General features: G+C 40.0%; 1 protein-coding gene across 3 annotated transcripts in view; it reads left to right on the top strand.

Annotated features, from left to right (window-relative positions):
• The window catches only part of PEPD (peptidase D), a 219,259-nt gene that overhangs the window by 57,043 nt on the left and 139,467 nt on the right, over positions 1-22,749 (top strand). For all 3 annotated transcript variants that reach the window (XM_019492941.2, XM_006274303.4, XM_019492940.1), the window contains 3 exons: positions 2,650-2,694; positions 14,955-15,030; positions 19,000-19,046. In XM_019492941.2, the coding sequence (XP_019348486.1) occupies positions 2,650-2,694; positions 14,955-15,030; positions 19,000-19,046 (168 nt within the window). The remainder of the gene's footprint in view (positions 1-2,649; positions 2,695-14,954; positions 15,031-18,999; positions 19,047-22,749) is intronic.

The following is a 22,749-nucleotide window of genomic DNA, read 5'->3' as shown; positions in this document are numbered from 1 at the left end:
TGCCTGCTCTTTCATGTGAAACTTATATATTCCTCTGCATTTTTTGTTTTTGAATCTCTCGTTAGGAGTATGGAAGAACACCTTTCAGTCAGAGACAGAATTCAATCTTTTGTTCATTGAACCTTTTGTAGATTAATTTTATTATCTTGTTCATCAGTTTTTTTCTTTTATGTAGCTTTTTATCTAACTGGCTCTTGCTAACCAGTATTAGTTTAGTGTTGAACTGCTTTAACAGCATGGTTTCTGATAAACTATTCCTGAAGAAAGTGCCCATTATCTTCAGTGTTGGTGCATGTGACTAGACTCTCTTCTAGGTGACTGATTGTGTTGTGCAATATTAGATGCAGAGCTTTATGGTATGAGGTTTTCACATTGTGCTGCCATTCTGCCAGTTCCTAAATAAACACCCTTAGTACTGAATGTGGTCCAACTTGAATTTGTTGAAGTCTGGACTTTCTGTCTGATGCTGTTGGAGTAGGAGCACAAAGCCATTGACTGTTTACATTGTTTGATTTTTTTTTTTTTTTGGTTTGTTTTTATAGGTTCATGAACATGTGTTCTGAAATACTCTATATTGGTGTATTCATAGATACATAGGCTATCACTTTACCATCTGAAGATGCAGAAGGCTCCCAATGCAACTTGCAAAGACTGTTTTTAAAAGCTGGAATTTTGCCTTTTTTCATGATGCACAAAGAAGTCTAGAAAATTCTTTACATTTTGCTTCAGAAATGTCAAGCATGCAAAGTCTGAGTTTCTCTGGAAAATAGATTGGAGAATCAGAGGGTGTGTCCACACATGCAAGCACTTGTGCTTGCTACAGCTCAAATAGAAGTGCTCAAATCTGAGCTAGGGCTTTTTGCCTCAGCGCTTGTGCTTAGACATTCACTTCGTTGTGGAGCAAATTGTGCCACTTGGGGCAAAATAACCCTGCCTGGCTCCTCCTGGATCTCCAGCCAGGGGGAGCTAGAGCCTGGAGCCAGCACCTGTGCTGTTTCCAGCAGTGTAAAAAGCTGCCATGGCAAGTAGCTCAGGGCTACTCACTCTTAAGAGCTTCTGGGGCCAAGCCAATTGGTAACTGGGGACACTACCCCTTGTGCCAGCTGGACTACTGAAGCAGCTTGAGTGCTCCCTGCACCCTTTACCCACTGCAGCAGTCTGGCAGTGGGGGCTGCTGCCTGGCTGTGACCTGCTGCACACCTGCCAGACCCGCATGAGGCATCTGCCCCTCTGGGCCAGTGGGCTGTGGCTACAGAGTTGACCTTTTTGCGGCACTACTGCCACGTGTGCCCCCTGCCTGGCCGTCTGGGTAGCTATCGCCCAGAAGATGTTCTGGGTATAGTGGCCTGCTTTGAACTGTCAAAGCCTGTCCTCCTGGCCCCAATTGGCCAGGAGGTCAGCCACAGCCAGCTGGGTCCAAGGTGCTAGCTCTGAGCAGGCAGGGTCCTGCCACTGGCCTCCCTAGTAGGAATTCTGGTATTCCCTATTGGAAAACTGAAAAATCCCTGATAAAAGAAATCCCAAAGTCACTCTGTAAAATGCCCCGAAATCCATGTTGCTCCACAATTAAAACAAAAGACCACTATGAAGAGAGAGAGACAGTAGTCAGTTGGGCAATGTTTTATTGATATATCTAGCAATTTGGAAAACTACCAGTGTCACTATCATAATACTAAAGTGAACTCTAAATACGTGTCATGAATACATGAAGATATATTTTGCTGCCCCTCAACAGGGGCTATGGCCCCCCTCAGGGGCTACCCTCCCTGCAGGGCCCACATGCCCTGCCCCTGCCCCCCCCCGACCTCCCAGTGGCTACCTGCCTGGCCCAATCCTTCATGGCTGCCCCCCAACCCCAGTTAAGCATGTACGGGCTCGTCTGGACACGCCCACAGAGTTGTAACATTTGTATTGTGGCACTGCTGCCACTCTGCATCTGGCCGCCTCCCCCTCTGGCTCTGTGTCCATCTGCGCACGCGCCCGCCGCCGCCCCCCCCGCCCCCCTCGTGCGCGCTCTGCGTCTGGCTGGTGGGGGTACACTTATTAGAAAAGGTTGAAAAAAACTGGTCTAGAGTTGCATGTAAGGGGCAAAAAGTCCACATATTTGGGAGGTTGAGTTGAGATGGAGCCTTTCATATTGCAAAGAGAAGTCCTCTTTCAAATTTTTCTTTTAAAGTTTATCTTTAAGCCAGAGTTTGTTTGCCCTAATACTAGTTGTGCTTGTGAAGATAGGAAACCTCTAATGGACTTGGACAGTAAAAATGGCAACTCATTATTTTATCGTTCTTCAAATATGTTTGAAGGGTAGTATTGATAAATTCTATTTTAAGAAAAATTGTTCCTAGGTAGTGTACATGTGTACTGTGACCCTGATCATCTATTTAAACAAATACTTACATGTACATATATCATTAATCCCATTGCTTTGAAAGAGATTCTTCACATAGGTGATAAGAATGTTTGTTTGCAGGACTGGGCCTATTCTGTGGCTTATAAATTGTGATGCATATATATTTAGTAATTAAAATTTCTCAGGGTATCATGTTATCAGCTGAGATGCTATATGCCATACTTTAAAAAGTAGGCTTACAAAATTCACAATATTAATAGTGTTAATTCCAGTGTGTTTTTTTTTTTTGTTCATATTAGATTTAATGTGAACAACAAGATTCTTCATCCTGAAATTGCAGAATGGTAAGTAGCTTGTACCTTTTCCTAATCCTTGTTGTGACTTGTTTTATTTCTCCCAGTGAAAGCTGGTAAATGTCAGTTCACCGTAGAGCCTTTTTTTTCAGTAGGCCTGTCAACAGACCCTCTAATTTACTGTTTGACAACTTTTTTTGGTATTAGGTAAGAAAGTAACATGTGAAAGATTTGTTTTTTAGTTAAAAAAAAAAAAAATCAGCATGTTCTTTTTAGCATGAGATGAACAACAGTTAAGTAACACTTCTGAAGACCTACCAATAGTTACTGGTTCCTGCTGCATTACTGTAGAACGTCTTTACAGTAGGGTATCAAAGATGCAGCTCACAGAGCCCTATTGTCTGACCCGCAGTGCTGCCTGTCAACCCACAGGCAGCATGTGGGGTGTGACATGGCTCTGTGCGCTGCACATGGAGTCCGTTCCAGCAACTCTGGCACCATGCCACAAACAGCACCCACTCTGGTGCAACTGCTGCGTGCAGCACAGCCTCATAGCTGTACCACATGTGGCATCTACCCCAGCTGCACCAAGACACTCCAGCATGTGGGGCCAGTCTCTGAGTACAGCCCAGACTGTGGACTTGCCCTCTGGACACTCCTGCTTTAGAGCTTACAGTTGATCATATGAATATGTAAAAGAAGTAGTCATAATTAAAGTTATTTCAATTCATTTAAAATATGATTATAACAGGTTACAATTCTTAAATGTCAAGTCATTATTACTTTCTTTAGGATTAAATTCACAACATTAATTCTGATGAATTCCTTTATTCTTATAGATAATACAATGTAATTTTAGATGAATTCTACTGTAATTTATCAGAAATTAATGCCTACCTAATATAGCCAAAATTATAAGGTGTTAATAAATGTTAACGTTGACATCTATTCAATTGGAAAAAATCTCCATTAAAAACATTATTTAATTAATTGCAGCCCTTCATGATGTGCTTATATTATGTTCATATACTATTTTGTCTTAGGAAATAGTTATATTGTTAAAGTTATAGCACCTAACTAGTTCTGCTATTTTAAGCCAGCATTGTTAACATTATCCTAAGAAGCATTTTACAACTAAGGCTTTCTATTTTTTCATTTAGCAAATTAATTGAAGGTGCAGCACAGTGGAGTTTGCTAATTAAACAGGTTTTTAACTAAGCACTTAAATTATATTAGCTTGGAAATGAGAAAACAACTCTTTATTTAAGATAGATTACCTGCATGTTCAGAATCTTTAAAAGTAAACAGGAAAAAATATGCACTGCATCATAAGATTGTAGCTATTGCATTACATACTACCACACATTGCTCTTATAGCTTGCATTTAATTATAGTAAGCAGTACTTTATTATGAATAGTCATCTTCCACATGGTAGTTTTTGTACCAAAAAAGCGCCATGTTGATTAGGGATTTAGTTTGGCTAAATGATCATCTGACAAAGCATCTGATATTTCAGAGATACTTTGACAAACTTAATTGTGGTTGCTTTATTTAGGGGACTGTCCCTTCAAAGATCTAAGTCCCTGTGTCCCAGTACACCAGGGATCAAGAAGCACTTGAGTAGGTACACTGAAGTCAATGCTCACAGTTAAGTACTTGCTTAAGTGATCTGGATCAAGGCCAGGATGCTCAGAGTCTTAATTGAATTAATTAATGGAACCCTTGGCCATGGTAGTGTTCACAAAACAGCAGCTAAAATGTTTCTTTCTGAGACCTGAAAATCACCTTAGAAAGTAATAAATATTCAAATACACCTCCGGTTCCTACATTTAGTTAGCTACGATATTACCTGGGGCCATGACCTATGGGCCAGAAGTGACTAATTATACATCAGGCCATGGCCTTATATGAGAACACCCTTTCCAAAAATTTCATTTATGAGACATGCTCTTTCAAAGCATGTGTTGCTAACTGTTGTAGCCAAAATATACCCATTAATGTGTATATGTTAACAAGAGGTTGATGTAACATTTAAAAAAGCTTTTCAGAGAATTAAAGAGCAGGAAGGGACCTCAGAAGACATCTAGTGCAATCCCCCCTGCTCAGGCTCATCCCTGTCTAAATTATTTCTGACCAGCATTTTCCTAACCTGTTTCTGAAAACTTTCAAGGATGGGGATTCTATAACATCTAGGTAATCTGTTCCAGTGCTTAACCACCCTCATAGGCTCTGGACAGGCCTTCATTTCTACCAGTAAGAATTTGCCAGTAGAAGTATAACCTGGAAGTTGGAGTGCACCTCCCCTGAGATGGAGAGATACAAAACCAAGCTCTCAGACTGGGGGTTCCTCTTCTCAGCTAACTGATGAGAAGGGGCAATTCCTCCATGGTGAAAACACTCCCAGTTTCCTCCCCCCTGCTCCTTGCACTCCTGTAGGCTGACCCAGAAGAGTGTGGGGGGAGGTAGGAGTATTGTGCTGCAGCAGAAAGCCTCCCCCATTCAGTTCAGGGAGACCTGAATCCATGACATGGCTATCTGCAGTCCCCAGCCTGCCTCCCGGTAGAACAGGAGATGTGTTGGGTGTAGAGGGGATGATTCTCCCATGGCTGCAATGTCACCCAAATGCAGAGAGCCTTGCAGCCTAGAGAATTTTCTTCCCATCCTTTCCTCCCACCCTCACATCTCCCAGTAAACCCAGAGGAGTGTGCTGTCCAGGGGCTCTTTTCCTGTGGTGGGACAGGCTGTAGAGGTGTGTGGGGAGGGGGCATTATTCCAGAGCTTGAAACCCTTCCAGTCCCATACCTACCTTCTGTTTTACTCCTTTTGGGTTGAACTGGTGGAATGCAGACCAGACCAGACTGGGGCTCTTCTCCTAAGGTGGGAACTCTTCCAGGGAGTCAGGAGGGTTCCCACCCCAGAAGAATGGCTTCCCTGTCGTTGGCCCCCTCAGAGAGAGGCAGGACAAGGGGCAGGGTCTCCACAGGGTTCCCTCACAGCTTGTCCTTGGCTGGGCTGTCAGGGAGCCAGCCCTGGAGGGATGGAGGGCGAGGTGGAGGACTATCGGATATCAGGTGTCCTCAGCACCTGAGAGAAGTGTACAACCGTTCAAGTTTAGTGTGGGAAGAGAGGTCTGTCTGGTTCAAGGGGGTAGAATGGTCTTGCAGAACAGCCAATTTTCTTTTTCAAGAAAGTCCTTGTATATCCTCTTTTTGTGCTAGGAGTAAGGTTTTCTCCTGGCACAGATATAACACCTGTACATGGCCATAACTAGTTCTTCCTTATATCCAGCCTAAATTTCTCATTTCAATTTTAACAGTGCTGTTCTTTCTTCCCCCCATTTTTATGGAATTGAAAGAAAGCTACTGTCTTTCCTCTTCTCTCTGGACCCTCCAAAATGCTGGATTAAATGCTGATTTTTAGAGGCATTGCTTTAGCAGGGATGCACAACCTTCAGCCTGCAGGCCAAACGCAGCCTGCGGAGCTGGGCCATGCCCACTCCCTCTTCCCCCCCAGCAAGGTCAGGTTGGATCCAGGATGCCCTCTGTCCCACTTTGCATGGCTGCATGAGGCCCTGCTGCAACTGCCCTGTGCTAGATTGGGACCACCAGCCAGATCCTGTCCATGGATGGCCTGGGCACTAAACATCCAGCCTGCCAGCCAGAAAGGTTGTGAGCCCCCTGTTCCAGAGCAAAATTTGAATCCATGCAAGCTTTAGATGTGAACCAGCATTGCCCTGCTCCTTAGTGCCACATTGGCACTTGAATCTGTGATGTCAAGATTATTAACATGGAAGATCAGGTAGTCATATGCATCTATAATAAACTAGCTGACTAACAGTGTAAGAACACCAGTGGCATCTGGTATTTGCATGTGAACCCTGGTAACATGATATTAGGAATCAGAGCCAGCATTGTACTATTACAGCATTCCTGATGTGACACAAGATAACTTCAAGCTTAGCAATCTATCATGATTATTGACTGTTAAACTTTTTCTGTTTTCTTGTCCTCATGAGTCTTGAGATTCAGGAGATAATTGTCTGGGAGAGAATTTGTTGAATAATTCAGATAGCTTTGTGTCCTCCTTAGCTTAGGAAGGAGACTTGAACAGAGTTTCTGAGTATATTTAGAGAAGGCTAATGTGTGTCCACTGCATGGTGTAGTCTTTCTGGAATGTAGATGTCCTGTTAAATATTTGTTCACCAAGGATTTGTTCAACTTAACGAATGCAGAATTATGGATGTGACCTGTCAGTTAGATGAGTTTGTGACTTCCATTTAAACCAGAAGATGAATTCTTAAAGTATATGCTATCAGCTACCCTCAGCAATATCAAAAATATATGAGGGCAATAGTTCTTAGCTCCTTGAAATTACAGCATTGAACTCAGAGGTTGGGAGGGGAAGATCCTTGACGGAGTGGGGAAGGAGAGGGAGCTGCTTTTTAAGAGTCAACTAAAAAATTGCCTCTCTATAAAATTGTCAGTAATACTGTTTACCCAGGGTATTGGCATTAAAATATGTCAATAGGTCGCTAGCTGAAAATTGGTATGCCTCTTCTAAAACTCCAGTGCAACAACATTATGTAGTTTAAAAGAAGATTAGGTAGCAGAAATCAAGTTAAGGTTTATTTCTATTTTCCACTCTTATTTTCTCTGACTCTTTTTGTTTAGTTGTTTTCCTTTTATTTTTCCCCTGGGGGGGTGCTATGATTATTTATTTATTTTTTTTTTACACTGGGAAATTCTAGTCCCATGTGTTCCATTGTTTTTCTCCAAAGAGGCTTGAAGGGTCTTGTAGTACAATGGAGGGTCTTTGGAGGGTGCAAGGAGACACTGATACAGGAGAGGGGTGAGTGAGAAGTTAAATGGTGGTTTTCTGGGATGGAATCGAAACTGTATATATTAGGGAAAGAGCACCTCTGCTCCCATTCAGGCATCCCTGAACATAAGGCTCTGAACATCTCTGTCCTGGACTGACTTCCTATTACTGCTTCCTCTTATAGCAGCCAGAACAAGACTGTTGAAGAAGCAGTGCTCTTTGTTTTGAGCAGCCTGACAAGCCGTCTGAGAAGAGGAAAGAGCTGTGTTTCTGACCTTCCTCTAGGTCAGCATTTCTCAACCTGTGGGTTGCAACCCAAAAGTGGGTCCCAAGAATATATGAAAGGGTCATAAACAAACTTCAAAAATGGATTCTACTTTAAGGGAGAAAAGAATGGGAAACCGTGGCTTTTCCCTTGCAGGCTGGCAGAGTTCCGGCTGTGAGGGGCTGCTTGGAGCCTCCCACGCCCCACATACACCCCACTGTCCCACTTACTCGCCCCTGTCCTGCACACTGGGGAGCTGGAGCCTGGGGGTGGGGGGCAGCAGGCTGGGAGTCTGGGGCCCTGGGTCAGGACCAGATTCAAGTACCAGCCCCAGCCACTGATGTTTACAAGTGGGTCCTGGTACAAACAAGGTTGAGAATCACTGGTCTAGGTGCCATTCTTACACTATCCCTTTGCCCACTCTCATTAGAGGCAGAAGACAAAAGGCAGGAACATGGGGACACAGTACTAGTTGTAGATAAGTTGGATGTGGAGTTCAAACCCTGCTTTTTGGGGCAACTTGCCAGTGTGAAGCCTCTATTGTTGGGTTACAGCAGGGGTTGCACTGACAGGTACCATCTTCCACAGACACCAAGTTTAACTCTGGCATTAGGGTCTCGACATAATGGAGAACAGGAACAATACCACTGAGGGCTTGTTATGCCAGTTAGTCTTAGAAACCTTTGTGGAGGTCCCATATCTGTACCCTGTCACCCCCATTGCCTGCCTCCTACCCTACCCAGATATTGGGTACTCTCCATGACCTATCTTCTCCTGCAGTTTTGTGGGTATAACTCCTCATGGAAGCTTAGGGACAGAAGGAGCATATGGTGGCAGTACATGACCAGAACAAATGCGGGTGGGAAATGTGAGGTAAACACATCAGTGAGAAAATGGGAAGAAAAGTATGAATTGTAGTTATGGGATTAGCTATGAAGCAGAAAGACTCTCCCTTCTAAATTGCTAGCCCGGAACCCTTGACCTCATTCTTACCTCTTTTAAGAATAGCACTTGATAGGCTTTCTACAGAATATGGTACTTATAATTGAGGTCAGAGTTCAAGTTGTGTTTTCAAGTGTGATTTGGAAGAATTTAGGAAGTTTGATATACTTTTCATAACTTGGAAATGTGTCAAGGAGTGTCTTTTGGATGTAGATGTCTGGTTAATATAATGTGGGAGAGTATGGCATATGTGCTACAGCTGCCTTAATTAGATATTTCCTTGGTTTTTTAGGTTGCACCTAAGCAACTTTAACTCAGAAGTTTTTTATATTTATTTATTTATTTATTTATTTAAATATAAATAAATATATTCACTTTTACAAAAATCCTGGTGTCTGCTTGGTGCACCATCACTCTCTGCCAGACTCTGGCCTGGGACTTTTGACCAACCAGCCAGGACCAGGCCACAGAATCCTGGAGTGTCCTGGCCAAAGCAGGATGTGTGGTCACCCTATTTCTACACCACATATAGTAGGAAATCCATTCATTTGAGTTGCATTTTATGTTGGCAAGTTTATTATTTCCTATTTCAGTGAACTCTATAACAGTTTATGTTGCATAATATTTGTTGGAATAAAGCTCAATATAGACCATTCTGGCAACTAATGTTTAAATGGCTGAGCTTTTTCAACCAACAGTAAATGTGAATTATAACCACCAAAAGACATTATTAGCATTATACTGGTCTCCAACGAAATGCTGTGGCACTGGTTCAGTATGCCCAAGGAATGAAGAGTGCATGAAAAATTGTGAATTTGTTGCCTCCTATATGTTCTATGTTTTTCCAAACACTTCTAAATTGTCTTATTAAAGTAATTTATTATGAAACTTAAACGTATAACATAAAAATATACTGACCTATAGGTTGAGTTTGTTCAAATTCTTAGCAGTTACTTTAGAAGTTTTATAAGATCTTTTTTTTTACCTGTCCAATAATTTCTAATGCACACAAACATTTTATTTGAAGGTCAAGATACTGATTTCCCCTCTCTCCCTCCCCTCCCCCAAATAGCTACTAGTTGTATCCAATAGATGTTGAAGTTGCTTAAAAAAAATCCATATTTGACTCATTTTCTCAGAAGGAAGTTTTTCTCCATAGCACTGGGAGCAACTGTCAGTCTATTGTACACATGTCAGTCTACCATAATAATCATCTGTGCATCAACCATTTTGCCAAAGCAAAAATAAAATCATTATAATGGAAAACTGTCACAGGATAAATGTTTCCCAACTGGAACATGAATAAAGCCACCCCTTTGCTATGACATTTATCTAACAGTACCAGTTTACTGTTTCATGTTGGTGTTCTTTTTAATTTCTTTGCTTCTTAATTGTAGTAGAATGGAAACACAATGAATATCAAATATTATATAGCCTCTTCAGTAATGTTGGTATTTTTAATCATTTGTAATGGCATTGTCTGAACACCAGGAAAAAACCATTTGGCAATGTTTTCTGCTTGTGTGCACTACTTTTCTTGCAACTTTAGGAATGATGGGCTTATATTTTTGTGTACAGTAGGTTTAATTTCTTCTGTATTTTAGGGGGTATTTTGAAGGATAGCTCCAGCTTTCTGTCTTTTTTTTTTTTTTAATGGATTCTATCAAGGAGAAAATTGCTATGTAGTTAACTTTCTAAAGTCATGTTAGGTTTTCTGTGGGTGTGGGTACATAGTACATACAGTGTTTTCATGACTTATTTATGTAGAAAATTTTCAATGTTTTGGTCAGTTAGCGCTTGGTATTTTTAATATTGTTTAAGATTACCTCAAATGTGATTTAGTGTTCACAATGCAACCTTCTCTTTAGAAAGTTTTATAACATGGCCTTTTAAAATCTTTGGGAAATTTACAAAAAAAAACCCCTTGCAATAATGAATAATACGTACTTATTGTTTAAAAATGTTAGGTTTAAAGTTGGCCTCAGGATATATAGAAGTGAATTAGCAATTAGTGAAGGTATATAAATCCACTATAGCTATTTGGAAGTAGAACATTTTTCAAGAGGCAGAAAGCAACTAAAATGCAGAAAGAGGTTTATTTACTAATGAACACTTACTGTTTTATTAACACTGACAAATAAAGGATTGTTTATATTCATAGACCTTTTTTGATAGGTTAATACAGGTAGTTCCGCTTTTTCTCCTTCATTTTTTAAATAGTTTACCTAAAAAATGAACTAATGTAAAGTGATATGTTAAGAATATCATGGCTGTAACATTAATTCATAAACATGGGGCAATTTTTAATTTTAGAGTTGTCCTAGATCTTTAATCAGAGGTGTATTGTTGGCATCCTGAGTGCTATCCACATATTACAAGCCCAGATTATATTGGATAATGCATGTAAAACAAATGAGAGGATTTTTCAAGTTTGGGGTTTAAATTATTTATTTTTCTTTATGCTCTTCTTATAGCTCGAGTACAAATATTTTTGCTACTGGGGGGAGTTGGGCAGGAAGTTGATGCTTGTGGAGGGGCAAGTGGTAGTGGGTAATGGTTGTAGGGGGCAGGTAGCAGAGGGAAAAATGAGGTGGGGTGGGGGTAAGCAGGGATGGGCCAGGTGTGGGGGCACAGGTGTGTTGGGGGGGGGGTAAGGGTTGAGGTCAGGCTGCCTGCTTCTCAAGCTGGTTGCTCTCATCTACCTTCCCTTCCCCTCCTTGGGCCCTGCTTTCTCCCCTGCCACTGCTTTCCTGCTGCAGCAGCGGAGGAGACAAATTTAAGACAAGCCAACAATAATTGCATTCTAGACATGGAAAATTATAACAAATTTATAATTTTCCATGTTAAAAACTAATTATTAGGAAGTCATCTTAAATTTGAAGTTACCTTGGATTCAGGTAAGTAAGGAATAGGGTTAATAAATGAGAGCTAGAAACTGAAGGGCCTGGTGTGTGCATTCAGTGTATATAGAGGGAAGCAAATAAGAAAACAATATTTGTCTTGTAGTTAGAGAAGAGAATGCACTATCTAAAGGATATACAACTGAATCATGTGGTTCTTCTCAGAATGAGTTGGAACATTATGGTTTTGATTGCTTCATTAATATGTTGTTACTTTGTGCAGGAACTTTTGAAATCTAGTCAATTAAGTTCAGACTAATTTCAGGAGTTACAATGACACATTCCAACATTTTTTTTTTTAAGTTTTCTCTCTGTTGTGTGACAGATGCAAAACTGTCCATATAAAACATCCTGTTAAAAGCACAAATGTGTGTTACTTCTAGCAATAGCACTTTTTAAAATAAATTGTCTCTATCAAATAATTTAGCTGTTAATCTTAGGCCTAGTTTACATGCCGACTGTCTGTTTTTCAGTGGACTCTGTCAACTACTAGTTTTTATATAAATATTAATGAGTGTGTATGTACTTGCATTGCTGGCTTCATGTCTCTTCATAAATATAGAATTTTCTTCTCCCTGCTAGAGTGTTATTTTTAAAATAGAAATAGTTGCTTAAAAAAAATCTACAAGTCTCATCACTTTTTGTTGTAGAGTGAAATTCACCCCTTCCTACAAAATGTCAGAATAGTTGGGCTTTGAGCAGGATTTTTCAGGGCAAGGTATCCCTTTCCTTTCCCCCACCATCCACAAGCAGGATAAAGGTACTGCAGTCTGACCCCCCCTGGCTACTATCTTAATTTTGGTGGCATGAGTGCTGCCATCGTCATCTTCCCTGCACTCCCCAAGTGGAGATTTTTGTCACTTGTATAATATAAAATATAATAATAGGTTCAGTAATCCAAAACCTTTCTAAGGCCTGTCCCATCAAGGAGACAGAGCTCCCTCTGCCATCGCACTGCTTGCATCATCTGTCATGGTAGCAGGGTTACAGAAGTCTTTGTGTGGGCCCTCTGGGCATTTATAGACATGCTCCAGGGGGTGGGGAGGGTAGGGAGGGGACTCTAATTAGCACATCTCCGAGAGCTGTGCTAATTAAAGCACCTGCAATGTCATATGTATCAGCACCCCTGTGCTGAAAAATGGTGGCACGGCGCTTTGAACTAAAACTTGTTCAACGAGCTTTAGTTTAAAGCACCCTGCCACCATTTTTCAGCACGGGGACACTGATGCACATGACACTGTAGTCTGCTGAAGCACACTAATTACTACGCTCCAGCAGACTCGATTTTATCGAGTGTGCTCCAACGTGCTGTAATTATAACATGTCAAAGCAGTCTCCCTGAATGTGTATAGGAGCCCTCTGTGACTGACTCTTGTGAAGTGTTGGATTCTTTAAATAGAAACTAGACCAATGAATGCATCAGAAATGCCTATAAATTGAAAGCTAAACATGATCTTCTTTACACAAAAGGCACTGGAAAAAATATTGTTTAATGCAGATCGCAGAGGTGTTTCAAATAACTGTTGACAATGAAGCCTTATGATCTATTCAGGTAGAATGGGCTTTAATACTCTATGCATTTGCAGTTGAGCAGTTAGTAACTTATATCGGGAGCTGATGTGTAGAGATAAGACACTTGAATTAAGAAATTATCAGGATTTTTAGGTGCCTACAGATTAGGAATATATACTCTATATTGAAAGTAATATAAAAGTCCATCAAACGGGTTTTATATTTTCCTGGTAGCATGTGTAGTCCTCCAAAGAACGTTATAAAAAATCTATAAGCTGTTAATACCTCAGTTTAAGAAGAATATAATTGAACTGCTGTTCTGCATGCCTTGTCCAAAATGCAGCAACTTGTCTCCTTGTCCATATCATGTGTATATACCATTCTACAATTCTTCTCTGTCCCTTTTATCCAGTTGAGAATGTAGTGCAAATTAATGGTGAATTCTAGTGATAAGATTATCATTGCTTTATGATTATTTTGTGTAGTTTCCCAAATGATTAGAAACTCTCTAACTATTTACTATGTTTATGGTTTTAATCATTTACCATATTTCTGGTTTTAATCACATTTTCATTGGCATCAGCAGTTTTATGAAGGTGCCTGTATTGAAGCCACAGGAGGTTTTTTCTCTGATGAAAGGAAATATGTTGTCTCCTACCTGTGTCGAATAATTCTTCACTTGCAGTTGTTTAGTTCAGGGAAAACTGCTTGTTGCACATGAAAGGCTCTGATGGAATTGAAACTCATTCTGGACTTCATTAAACAAATATAGGGACACAAATAAATACTGTAAATTCTGTCATCACAGAACAGTATAAAAATGAGCGGTTTAAATGGAAAATGTGCATGTAAATGACAGTTTCAAGGCATAGCCAAGGTATGTAGAAGTTTACTGCTTTTGCACACATTGAAGTTTAATCTGAAAATACAATTTGAGCATTTTTCTAAAACCTGAATAGATTGGTGTCGTGCTTTTTGAGAATACAGAAGATATACCCCAGTGCTGCTTTTGAGCTAGATATATAAGCAATGTGAAAAATGTATACGTATACTCTGTAGAGTGTGTGTGTGTGTGTGTGTGTGTGTGTAATGAAAGAAAGGGGATTCTGATGGAAGAGCATGAAATTATCTGCATATTACAGATTGTCTATTGAAATAATAATATATTTTACTTGAAGTATGCAACAGGACATAGTAAGTAAGTTGTAATTAGTCTATTTTGAGCAGGTGTCAAGCATTATATTTGTATACCTGCACAATACCCTATAAGGAGTGAAAACTATTTCTCAAGCAGCAAGTATATCTTGAAAAGAATGATCAGAATGGTCTTAATTACTTTTTGTTTCTGCATTCATGTGTTCTGCTTCCATGTAAACCATCCTGTTTTGCCTTTTGATGCACAGAAATTAACAGAGAATTGGAAGCACAATAGATCCATGGGAAATCCCACTATGGAAAATAATTTTGAATTGTGCTAAAAATAAATAGTGTGCTTTGGAAATGTTCCATTTGGAATAGTTGCTTGAGCTGTCATAACAGTAAAAATACATTAATTTCTAACATACCATGAAATGGAGTTAGAAAATGTTGATTGGGCAGATTCTGCTCATTAGTATTAAAATAATGCCAGTTAGGTTTGAAATTCCTGGTGCTTTCTTTTGTAAGTCTGCTGTATTAATGGTGAATTAATGCAACAAAACATTTTCATCTAAATATGCCATCTTTCTTGATACCCTATAATAACTTTTCATTTCTGAAGCATGTTTGATCTAATTCCTCCATAGGTTTACATGTTTTTTTACTTTTTAATTTTTAATGGGCTGAGTTGCATGGAAAATGACTAATCTGATTTCTTTCATACTTTTTTTTGAAGTCGTGTGATTAAGACAGACATGGAGTTGGAAGTTATGCGCTACACCAATAAAATCTCCAGTGAAGCCCATAAAGAGGTAATGGATCCTTTACTGTTAATAATTTTTGCTCTTCGTGTAACAGTAGTATTCAGAAAATGTTCCCAGCAACCTGAATTGCTTAGTAATAAAATAATGGAAGAGCTGGATAGAAATAGGAGGATAATATCCCTCCCATTATAGCTCTATAATACAACTTGCATTGTCCTTCAACTCATTGGCTCACTTGATGTGCAGGTGATGAAGAGTTTTTGGGCAGGAGGCTGAAGGTGACCTGCTTGCAATCTGATTCCACATTCACTGTGTGAAAATAAACTCCCTAGCTGTGGTGAAAGTGGCCATGATGATTTTTCTGACCTCTTCCAATGCTGACTGGTGAGAGCCAGGACTTCTGGGGAGGTGCACAGTTTGCTCAGCCCAACTGCTTGTAATCTGAGAAAATTTACAGTTATTCCCTGTGATCTTCTTTTTTGTCTTTTATCAAAAGAAAGATAAGCTCAGGAAAGGAGTAATCCTCCACTATTGAGGCGGTCTGAGTGGGAGAGAGGAAATGCCTACCTCTCTTGGTTGAGTGGCAGTTGAGGTCTGGGCTCAGGCCCACTCTTTGACAATAGACAGGGTTTTTATATTATGGACATATAGTGTTGTGGTGTTTGATTTTTTTTTTTTTTTCTCCCTTAAGGAAAGTAGCCAAAGGTGGCTGTTGCATAGGGCAGTGCCAGAACAGATCTGCCCTTATTGTAGCATCATAGCCTCTGCCTAAGCTGCCCTCCTGGGTCACTAGTTAGTTTTCAGTTGGAAGTTAACATTCCCTCCCATTTGCGCCCCAAATCCTCACAAGGTGAGCAGTTCCTTTAGCCCTTCTAGGATTAAGCCCACCCTCCCTTCCTCAAGGCTTCATTGTTTGCTGCCTTCAGGTCCTGTTGGGCAGAAGGAACGGGGAAGCAGGAAGCTCTGCTGGGTCTGCGGCAGCCCCTGGCTCTCTCCAGGTCGATTCCTAACCCCAATTCCTGGATTTAAACTCTTATGTCCCTTTTGACAGACGTCTCCACAGCTTCCCTACCTGGCAAGCTTCCCAAGCCCGCCGTCATCCTGGCTGATTACAGGGAGGCCTCCCTGTGAGTCCTTGGATATGAGGCCCCATCTCTGAGCTAAGAGCACTTCTTTTTAATAGTCAGGTGGCCACATGACTCCAGACATTTGCCCTGCCCACCTTTCCCAAAGGGACCCAAGGTAACCTTGAAACAGGTTACCTGGATATACCTGGATCTTACAGTGGCAGAACATCCTATTACATCTACCTTTAAGACAGGCCACTGCTTAAATAAGGATAATAATTTTGCTGGCTTTATTTGAGACTGCTGCCCTCCATTGTTCCTTTTATCCTTTTGCCCTTATTTGTTGTATCCATGTGATCTGTTCTCCCCTTCGAATTGATGGTTTTTCATCTTTTCATGGCTGTGTGCCTTGTAGGTATATGCGAGGGGGTTTTGGTGTAGTATTTAAATGCTAGGCAAGAGTCTATTGAAATGGGAATCTATTAGCTTCTGTTTTAAACTGGAATTTAGTCTTGTCCTTGAGGAGTGCAATGTCTCCAAGGCAAGGACTGGCATTTATTATATGTTTATACTAGGGTGTTGGGTATTTGACTGGTCAAATAAAGTTCAGTCAATCTGACTGACATCTGACCAGTCAGAATTGCCAAATATAGTCAACTAATATTTTTTGTTTATTTACATTAAAAAGCAGTAATTTATTACATATTGTTGAAATAAGTATTTCACAACTACATTTTTTACAAAAAAAACCCAGAAAAAGCACAAGTTTTCCATTAAGAAATGCAACAAAAAACATTAAAAATCATATTTCTGTCAAGACAAGTACAAAAAAAATGTTCACTTGCCAGTCATACTGGCACAGGGAGCTGCCTCACAGCAGGGAGCCGTAGTTCTCTGCAGCACACCCCGCACAAGGCCCCTGCACCTTTGACCAGTCAAAAATATGTAGTCAGTTGGCAATGTTTGGCTGATCAATTGACTGTCTAACCCCACTTTATACAATGCCTCGGCAGAATGGGGCTCTGACTTTGGCTTCTAGGCACTGCTGCAATAGAAATGTTTAAAAGCTGATAATTGTGGAACTAGAGGTTTAAGTTACAGTGTTGGAAATCATAAAGTTCATTTTCTTCCTTTTGCAATTACCAATAATACTTGTCCCTCAAACATGAAATGAAGATTCATATCCCTAACCTTGCTAAGAGAGCTATTCTTGAAAAATGCTTGTTTTTACTGATTACTTAAAATAATGGCTGCTGTGCCTGTCTGAATAGAGCCTTCATGTTCTTTATTTCCTTCTAACAAGTCTGTATTTTCTGAGATTTTTTTTTTCTTTTCAACTGCCTACAACCTTCATAACAAAGTAAACTGGCAATGAAGAAATCTGCTAAAAATAAAATACCTCAGTTTCTCAAAGGAAAAATGGAGCCTTTGAATCTTTGAAATACTCTATACTCACATCAGCAACTTATGGTGTAAATGTAATATTGTCAAATAAAAGACTGTTTGTTTGGACTATATTTCCATTCAGTGTTTCATTTTCCTAGTACTCTGCGAAGTTGAAACAAAGGAAAGCTCTGTTGAATGTAGTAGAGTTTGCTGATTTGAACATTCACTTTGGCATTCAGATTAGTCATGTCAGTTGTACCAGCTGAATTTATTTCATTGCTTGATGTCATGGCTAGTTATAGTGATCAAGCACCAGTGGTGCCCCTGTTGGATTGGTGCTTGGACCTGTGCTCTTTAACATATTTATTAACGACTTGGATGAGGGGGTGGAAAGTTCAATGATTAAATCTGTGGATGATACCAAGCTGTGGGGAAACATGGGGACACCAGAGGATGGGGTAAAGATTCAGGACGACCTTAACAAACTAGATTTATGGGCGGAACGGAATTGGATGAGGTTTAACAAGGAGAAATGCAGGGTTCTTCCTCGGGGTAGGAAGAACCTTCACTATAACTACACAGTGGGTGGTGGTCTACTGGTTGGCCCAGCATCTGAACAGGACGTAGGGGTCACGATAGACCAGAAGATGAACATGAGCCAACAGTGCAACGAGGCTGACAGAAAGGCAGACAGAAATCTTGAGCTTATCAGCCGATATGTTACCACGAGATCCAGGGAGGTGCTTCTCCCACTGTATTCGACATTGGTGAGGCCAGAGCTTGGGTACTGTGTCCATTCTGGGCACTGCAGTTCAAGAGGGATGTGGATAACTTGGAGAGGGTACAAAGAAGGGCCACCCGTATCATTAGAGGCATGGAGTATAGTCCCTATGAGGAAAGACTCCAGGAACTGGGCCTGTTCAGTCTGAGTAAGAGAAGGCTGAGGGATGACTTGATAGCTGCCTACAAGTATGTCGGGGTGAACATCAGGATCTGGGGGAGCGGCTCTTCAGGAAGGCACCTCAGGGGAGGATGAGGACAAATGTGGATAAGCTAATAGAAGGTAAATTCAGGCTGGACACAAGAAAAAACTTCTTCTCTGAAAGGGTCACCAGAATCTGGAACACACTCCCAGCAGCAGAGGTGTAGTCACCATCCTTGGAGGTGTTCAAGATTTGACTAGACAAGCACCTTGTTGAGCTCGTCTGAGCCCAATAACTTCCTGCCTGGACTTGGTAGGGGACCGGACTTGATGATCTTGCAGGTCCCTTCTGGTCCTATGATTCTATCTTGCGGGGGTCATCTGATCCCAGCAGTCTTTCCTGCCCACGTGCAGTGCGGCTAGACCTGATGATCTGTAAGTTACCTTCCAGCCCCTAACATCTATGAAACTATAAGATCTTTGTGAGTTTCATGTTTAATCTTAGTATATTAATAGAGGAGAATGCAAATGATATGCATAATATCTTTACATTCGGGAAATGTTGAGTCATAAGTATTTATAAAGTAACAATTTGTAATTCTTTCTTACTAAATAAGAAGTATCTTGTGTTAACTCCTACAGGTAATGAAAGCTGTAAAAGTGGGGATGAAAGAGTATGAGATGGAAAGGTAAGTGTTTCTCTTGGTATGTGTTAATAGTAAAAACAACAGTTGAGGCAAAGCAGTAACATTGACTGAATGGTGAATGGGCTTGAAGCATTATTTTATTTTTTGCAAAGAGATATTTTATCAATTTCTGCATCTTGATAGTAGTTGATTTTTTGGGGCTGTTTAATGCAATATAATTATTTTCTTCAACTTTATGTAATACACAGAAACATTACAAAATAGCCATTATTATTGCTTGAAAGCATCCAATAAAGAGGTTTTTATGGGTTAATGTTGCTATTATACCTGTTCTGCTTAGAGGACGACATTAAGGAGCTCATAAAATGTTCAGAACTGCTTGATTACATTTTAACTAAAATTACAAGCCAGCATTACTTGTTCTGTGAACTTCACTATACTTGACCTATGATGAGAGGTGAGCCACTCAGTCGTCCAGTGAGTAGTAGACATTATTACATATTTTAAGGAACAATCTAATGGAGTACAATGTGTATTCTTCTGTATTTGGTAAAATGTGCACTGTGCACTATAATGCGCTATTTCTGTATCTTGACTTTGTTTTAAACCAAAATGAAACTCGTTGCATTAATCCTAACATACTGGACCCAATGATCATACGAGGTCCCTTCCAGCCCTAATATCTATGAAATATGACAGTGAAGCTGCAGATAGAAAGCCAATGTCACTGAAAGAAAAAGTGAATTGGGAATAGGAGGGCTGTAAAGGGCTCTGTATTTCTTTGGCTACTTGTTGCTGAAATGTATGTCCATTTACACAAGAGACTGACTGCTGATGATTGAGTAGATTAGTGACATGCCTATACATGCAGGTAATGATGTTTTAACTTCTTTATTAAACATTTTGTGCATTTAGCTCAGCAGCAATGTAATTGTTGCCAAAATTGCTTATTAAATGTTTCTCTTAGTGTACTTTACCAGTTGTTCTTTGGTGTAATAACCTAGTCTTTTCTTAGTCATTTGTGTGTTTTGAAAGACATTGTTCAGCTCCCATAATTTGTCTTAAATTAGTTGTATTAATTAGCTATAGGACAATTAGTTGGAGGACAATTATTAGCCACAGTAAGGAACATCAAATGAAGCTGATATTTGTCATGAAAAACTAAGGGCAGGGCATAAGATACCTAAACTTGCTAGAGAACATTCAATATAGAAAAACAAAGTTATTTCTAAATAATGGTAGTGTAAAATGATGTTTTAGCTGTTATGGTCCAGAAACTATGCAATGGGCAAGGGTTTCTTAGGGTGATTTATCTTTTATTGGACCAACTACGTAGATGGGGGAAAAAGTTAGACAAACTTTCAAATGCAAGACATTCTTCATCAGGAGACCTGACACATCTGGGGGGAGCTCTGGGGGCTGGATCTGGCCTGTGGGTCAGGGATTGAACATCCTTGCTGTAAAGAGGCTACCCCAGTAATGTCTGCCTTTACTTTGATATTGGATCCTGCTACAACTACATTTAGAACCTGAGCTTCTCTTGGTGTGTAGAATATCATCCATCCTTGTCCCCACTTCCATAACTTAATTTTATAGACAGAACTATTCAAAAAAGCAGAAGCAAGCATTTCTGAACTTTCGTGTAAATCAAATATAAGGAAACAAGCAAATTTAGAAACAACCCAAGCAGTCACTCGGGTTGCATCCAAATATAGTGTAATATCTGAAACATGAAACATTTTTAAAAACGTGTGGAATGACATCGAGATCATGGGTGTTGGTTTCTTTTAAGCTGTGGATTCTGGGTTTTTTTCCCCCTGCTGTTTTCAAGCCAACAGACAGGTTGCACCCTGTGATTTGTTCTATCAGAAATATATACCTCTTACAGCAACATAAAATCATTCTGTGCAGGTTATCAGAAATATCATCTAAGTAGCTAAACTTTCCTCTAAGTAGCTAAATAAAGACACTTACATCACTGAAGTTTTTTATGTTCCTACTCACCTTTCCTGAGTATTTAACTGTCACTCTGGAGGCTTTCTGTACTACTTTGCCAAATTCTGCCTATGTGTATTTGTGCACAGTTCCCATCTTTGGCTGTGGGAATTGTGCCAAAATGTTTGAAAGCAGAAGTATGATAGTTTGGAAAGCAGCTTCTAAAATCTCTTCTCCATGTAACTGTATGGTGCATCATGGGTACAGGAATGTCCAGGTATATGTGCGTAAGTTCTATGGCTGCCTTCAAAGCAAATGAAATGGGAAAGACCTCCAGAGGAGTCTGGCTGGACCTTTGTTGCATCCCATCTTTAGGACCTTAATGGTTGTCTTTCCTTTGTTGATCCAAGCAAATATACCACCCTCCCCCACCCCGGGATTGGGGAGAGGTGGTGCTAGTGCCATATCATGCAGCAAAAGGTTTTAGAATGCTCTAATTCTCTAGCAAATGTCTCATAAAGTAAGCAGCATAAAGCAAATGTACTTCTATATCTATGACTGCAAAATCATTTTCTGAGAACTAACTGTAAGGAAGTAAATTAAATTATGAAGAACCAAATAACTCTCTTTTATTACCAGGGTTGAAAGCTAGCTTTGGAAATGCCCTGGAAGTATTCGGTATGATTAAAATGAATGATGTGTTAAACCTTTGATGGCATGAATACTGAGGTCTGACAAAAAATGAGCACCTTTTTTAACTGCAGGTCCAACAAACCTTGCTCCCCTCATTCCCTCTCCTCCTCTGCCTACTCCTTCTCCCCCCGCTTCCCTGTTTATTTTTGTTTGCTTTTTTCCCCCTTCACATTATTAACTAGTTATGTTCACTGAAGATAAAGCTATTTCTGTAGACTAGATTTTAGACTTGCTCAGGTGTTGCTCAGTTAATATTTGCAGTTATTGGGTATTTTCATTGAAGTAGCCCTTTATGATCCAATTATACTATAGTCAGTATGTTTTATGCTAAAATACAACAAATTGTTGCCAGTATAGTACAGTGTATGAGAAAATACTAAAAGCTCAAGAGTTCAGCCACACTGTCCAAAAAAATTGGTTAAAAAATAGCTTAGGAGCTTTTAATGATCTATTCTAACACCTTTGGAAATTATGCTAGTGTCTGACCTTTCCTGTGTTTCTGTTCAGAAGTGCCAGCCTCCAGGATATTGCTCTTAATCTGTTTTTGTTAACTTAATATTCGCAAAGTCAAGTGAGGACTAATCTGGGCCTCCTTGGGGTATTTTTTTCCCCTTTTTTACTGGAAGGAGCCAAGTCAATATCTTATATATTTTTAGCCTGTCAATTTGATGTGCTCATAAAATAGTACAAAAATGCACTTTGTAGAAGAGAGAAAGGAGTGAGGAATCAAAGTATTGCATACTGTGTTGAACAAGCAATTCTGTTAGCTGTTCTCTGTTGCATTCTCTCCTTTTCTTATCTAGATATTGTCCTTTTGGCAGGAATTGGTTCTGTTCTGTGTTGAAAAATCCCTGGTACATGTGTGCATGTATTTCAGTGTACATTTAACTATGATGTACTTACCGTTGCTTTGATAACACTTTTTGGGACACTTAACCCTTAGTCCTCATGCCTCTATAGAATATGTCTAATTTATGTGGTTCCCTGCGAGCCCTCTGTAGCTGTAGAGCCCAAGAGAATCATAGAGTTGCTGGGCATTCTCCTGTATCCTGAACCTCCATAAAGGACTGCATGTGTCCATTTCCCAATGAAATACTGGGAGGTAAGTGTTGAGAAA

The sequence above is a fragment of the Alligator mississippiensis genome, chromosome 10, assembly GCF_030867095.1.
Source record: "Alligator mississippiensis isolate rAllMis1 chromosome 10, rAllMis1, whole genome shotgun sequence".
NCBI lineage: Eukaryota > Metazoa > Chordata > Crocodylia > Alligatoridae > Alligator > Alligator mississippiensis.
This window is presented reverse-complemented; position numbering and strand designations above follow the sequence as displayed.